General features: G+C 35.2%; 2 protein-coding genes across 2 annotated transcripts in view; one reads left to right on the forward strand and one right to left on the reverse strand.

The window, feature by feature from the left end:
- Window positions 1-1,564: 1,564 nt before the first annotated feature.
- Window positions 1,565-2,246, reverse strand: EMWEY_00051450 (multisynthetase complex auxiliary component p43, putative; the record flags this gene model as incomplete). Its single annotated transcript, XM_013477485.1, has 3 exons — window positions 1,565-1,906; window positions 2,033-2,082; window positions 2,231-2,246. 3 exons carry the CDS (start codon window positions 2,244-2,246, stop codon window positions 1,565-1,567), a joined length of 408 nt encoding a protein of 135 aa, XP_013332939.1.
- A 1,836-nt stretch (window positions 2,247-4,082) lies between these two features.
- The window catches only part of EMWEY_00051460 (hypothetical protein, conserved), a gene marked incomplete at both ends in the record, with an annotated part of 1,956 nt that continues 1,038 nt past the window's right edge, over window positions 4,083-5,000 (forward strand). Inside the window, one exon of the mRNA XM_013477486.1 lies at window positions 4,083-5,000. This exon is cut by the window's right edge and continues 134 nt beyond it. Within this exon, the coding sequence (XP_013332940.1) occupies window positions 4,083-5,000 (918 nt within the window).

Raw genomic sequence — 5,000 nt, forward strand, 5'->3', positions numbered from 1 at the left:
ATCGCATCTAACAACTCCTTGAGGAGTCACAAAAGGCATATCCTACACAGAAAAAAAAAACAAAAAAAGAAAAAAGAATACTTTTTTATCTTTTTTTTTCCTTCTTTTTTTATTTCTTGTTTTATTTATATTAAGACACAAAATTAATTATATATAATAAATCAATATACATATAATATACAATATATTTATATATATTATACATATACATATAATATACATTATATTTATTTATTTATTTATTTATTTATTTATTTATTTATTTATTTATTTATATAGAATTAATAGGGAAGAAAAGACAAACCTTATAGTATGCGACGCAATCATCCTTTGTCTTTAAGAACTAAACAAACAAAAAAAAAACAAAAAAAAAAAGAAAAAAAATTAAATTCCCTTTGCACGCAAATAAGAAGTATTTATTATTATTTAATTAGTTTATATATGTATATATACATATATACATATATACATATATACATATATACATATATATATACAATGTCCTCTATGGTAATAATTAGTCATTATAAACAAAATAAAGAAATAATAAAAAAGAATAAAAAGAATAAAAAGAATAAATAAATAAATAAATAATAAATAAATAATAAATAATAATAAATAATAATAAATAATAATAATATATATTACTTACTGGGGAGACAAGAGCTAATGTATCTTTTCCTTTTTTAGTACTTAATACATCATCAGGTTCTCCTGTTAATCCTTTTATGATTACCCTCTCCCCTATCTGTATATACACAATATATAACACAATAATCTATCAATATACAACAACAACAACAACAATAACAACAACAACAACAGCAGCAGCAGCAGCAGCAGGGAGAGCAGCAGCAACAGCAGCAGCAACATACTGTAGCAGCAGCAGAACAACGTCACGTGAACACCAGCAGTATAAAAACAGCAAAACAGCAGCAACAGCAGCAAGACAACAGCAACAACAGCAGCACAACAACAGCAACAAGACAACAACAACAACAACAACAACAATAACAACAACAGCAACAAGACAGCAGCAGCAGGAGGAGGAGGAGGAGAAGAAGAAGAAGGAGGAGAAGGAGATAATAAACTTACAGGTGTATCATGTGGTGGTGTAAGTAATTGTACCAAATGTTTATCTTTATTATTAGCACATAAGACCATACCATGAGAATTAAATCCTCTTAATGTTTTTTCTTTTAAATTAAATAATACAATTACTTTTTTATTTAATAAATTATCTATACTTATATAATCTACTAATCCTGAGCATATACATCGGGTACCCAACGACGAACCAAAGTCTATTTCTTCACAGTATAATCTGTACACATCACACAAAAAGGGGAGGAGGGGGAGGGGAGGGGGGAAAAAAGAGGAAATATAATTATTTATTTTTATTATTTATTTTATTTATTTCGTTTATCTAATTCTTTTATTATCTATATATCAAGGTATTATAACCATATGCTATCTATATCTATACAATTTTGCTGCTCCTGCTGCTCCTCCTGCTGCTGTTGTTGCTGCTGCTGCTGCTGCTTCTGCTGCTGCTGTTTAAGACTTACTTATCTGCCTCTGGATGTCTCCATACTTTCCTAATTATACCAACACGCATATCAAGACGCATAGGATCATCTACTGGTCTTTCTGCTGCTGCTGCTGCTGCTGCTGCTGCAGGTTGGCTGCTGCCTTTTTTATTCTTCTTCTTATCTGATGCTGCAGCAGAAGATGAATCTGCTGCTGCATCTGTTGGAGGCTTCTTGTCTGATACTCCATCAGCATTTCCTTGCTGCTGCTGCTGCTGCTGCTGCTGCTTCTGCTGCTTCTTTTGCTGCTTCTGCTGCGAATCTTTCTTTGATTCTCCTAATGCCTTTGCTGCTTGTATAAGATCATCTGGTGATGTCTGCAGCAAATAAATACATAAAAAGAATAAAAAAGAAAAAAAAAGAATAAAAAGGAATAAAAAGAATAAAAAGAAAGAAAAAGAATAAAAAGAATAAAAAAGAAAAAGAAAAAGAGGTATACACACCATAGGGAGTTCAATCTTAGGGAAGTCTTGGATCCTCTGCTCGTCAATCCCTATACACACAAACACACATACTCATTAACCCTGCAACAGCAGCAGCAACAGCAGCAGCAGCAACAGCAGCAGCAGTAACAGCAGCAACAGCAGCAGCAGCAGCAGCAACAACAACAGCAGCAGCTTCCTGTTGTATACATTGATTACCTGGTAGATGTTGCATGTGATTATACCACCTTGTTACATGTTTTATTACTTGTAACTCTTTTGCTGTTGCCTTCTTCTATAAAAAAAGAGGAAAAAGGAAAAAAAAGAAGAAAGAAGAAATAAAATAATAATATTTATAATATACAAGTATATATATTTGTGCCAATAAACATATAGATATAAATAATAGTTATAATAACAATTACATAACTCCTTCGTTAAATAACCCTAAACCCCAAACCCCAAACCCCAAACCCTTAACCATAAACCCTAAACCCTAAACCCTAAACCCTGCTTACGATAGCTTTATGTACGGATGCCATGCCTACAAGATCAGCAGCAGTAAGATTATTGCCACAAAGAAAAGTATTTTTCTCTAAAGAAGAATTGAATTCAATTAGATCGCTGGTTGCACCAACGTCAAATCCTTTAGATGCACAAAAGGATAACCATTGGTTTATAGTGGCCTAAATAAGGAAAAAACAACAGAGAAAAGAAGAAAAATAATTAAAAAAAAAAGAAAATAAAGATAAGAAAGGAGAATGCAATAACAACAACATCAACAAGAAAGAAGAAAGAAGAAAGAAATAAAAAGGAAAGAAACAAGAAAAGAAAAAAGTGTTAATATTGATGTGCCTAACAATACTCCTTCAATACGTTATAAATGGATAAAATAAAGGAGAATAAATAAATAAGAATATAATTTAAACAAACCTGTTCCTCAAGATTCTTCTCTTGTCCTAAAAGAGTAGATTTAAATTCTGATTTATTGCATAAATAGCGAATAATTGTGATGGGTTCATCAAAATCTCCCTCTGGGGTGTATAGACAGATGGTCTGTAGTACAGAAAAAAAGAAGAAAAAAAAAAGTTGAATAAGGGGAAAAAAGAAGGTTCCCATGTACAGAAGGAGGTAAAAATTTGAATTATAATTGTTTTTTATTTATTTTAATTATTTATCAAGAAAAAACCGAAGAATATTTACTTACTCTTTCTACTTGTTTTGCTGCATTTCTTCCTAATGCGCTTATTGTTACACCACCAGGAGGGAAAGCGTAAGATGCTACAAGGGCACAAGCACCTCCATGAGGTGTACCAACAGCATAAAGCAGCTCCATTACTTCTTAATTGAATAAAAAAGTATTATTTGTTTAAAAATTAATTTATTTTTAAACAAATAAAAATGTATTTATCCAACTGCGCCGAGGTGATCGCGAAGAAAAGACTGCCGTGATCACAGCGAAGTTGGAGGGGAAAGCTGCAAAAAAAAGAAGAATATTTATTTCTTTAAGAGAAGAAAGGAAATAGCAGCAGTAACAGCGGCAGCAACAAGAGAGAATAAAGAAGACGAACAGCAGCAAGAAACCACCTTATTACCACCACACAAAAACCTCCTGATATTCTTCAGGTGTATGTACAGATAAGCACAACAATTATATCATGAAGAAAAAGAAAATATTCCTTTAACAATTATATTTTTCTTCCATTTTTTTTCTTTTCTATTTCTGCTGCATGCAAAGCTGCATGCATGCATGCAGTCTACCCCTCCAGCCCCATAGTAAGAATTCATCTTTATCATTTCTTTCTATATTCTTTCTTGTTCAGAACAACAACAACTCTATAAAACAATATTTTATGTATATTTATAATGTTGTTCTTCCCTTGATAAGCCTTAAGGCAATGCCTGCCTATCTCCCTCTATCTGTGGCTCCCGAGCCTAAGGGTGAATAAAGCAGCAGCAGCAGCAGCAGCAATAACGAAGAAATTTGCGGTGTACATACACCTGATTTTGCTGCTAATAAATAGCTGTGCTGCTCATCTCTTGCTGCTGCTGCTGTTGCTGCACTGCCACAATGAATTCCGTTAGGGAGCTTATGCGGCAGGAGAAACTGCGGCGGCAGAAGCAGCGGGAAGCAGCAGAAGCAGCAAAGGCAGCAGCAGCAGCAAAGGCAGCAGCAGAGGCAAAGGCAGCAGCAGAGGCTAAGGCAGCAGAAGAAGCTAAGGCAGCAGCTGAAGCAGCAGCAGCAGCCGAAGTAGAAAGAGTACAGAAGCAGGCTGCAGCTGCAGCAGCAGCAGCAGCAACAGCAGCAGGTTCTGATTTATTAGGAGGTTATAATAGTGATGAAGAAGACAAGGAAGAAAAAGAAGAAGAAAAAGAAAAAGAAGAAAAAGAAGAAAAAGAAGAAGAAAAAAGAAAAAGAAGAAAAATAGTAATAGAAGAAGGACTTCCTGATGATTTCTTTGATGATCCAACAGAGGCAACAAAATCAATAAAAGAAACTGAATCTCCTCCTTCCCCATCAGCAGCAGCAGCAGCAGCAGCAGGTACAGGAGGAGGAGGAGCAGCAGCAGCAGCAGAGGAGGAGGAGGAGGAAGAAGAAGATGTATTAGGTTATGAGATAGAGGAGCCTGATGAATCTTTGCTGCAGCCAAAGGTTGCTGCTGTTAAGGAAGAAGAAGAAGAGGAAGAAAAAGGAGAAGAAAAAGAGGGAGAAGAAGGAGGTAATAAGAAATCTGCTGCTGCTGCTGCTGCTGCTGATACCGGTGCTGCAGGAGCAGATGCAGCAGCAGGAGGTGATGCAGCAGCAGGAGGAGATTCAGCAGCAGGTGATGGTGATAAGAATGGTGTGTCTAAAGAAGGAGAAGTAGCAGCAGCAGCAACAGGAGGAGATGCAGCAGCAGCAGCAGCAGCAGATGCAGCAGCAGATGCAGCAACAGCAACAACATCATTTATATTAAGTAGCTTAGAGTTATCTACAGCTATTGATGAG

This window comes from Eimeria maxima, genomic scaffold (assembly GCF_000499605.1).
Source record: "Eimeria maxima Weybridge genomic scaffold, Emw_scaff1321, whole genome shotgun sequence".
Taxonomy (NCBI): Eukaryota; Apicomplexa; class Conoidasida; order Eucoccidiorida; family Eimeriidae; genus Eimeria; species Eimeria maxima.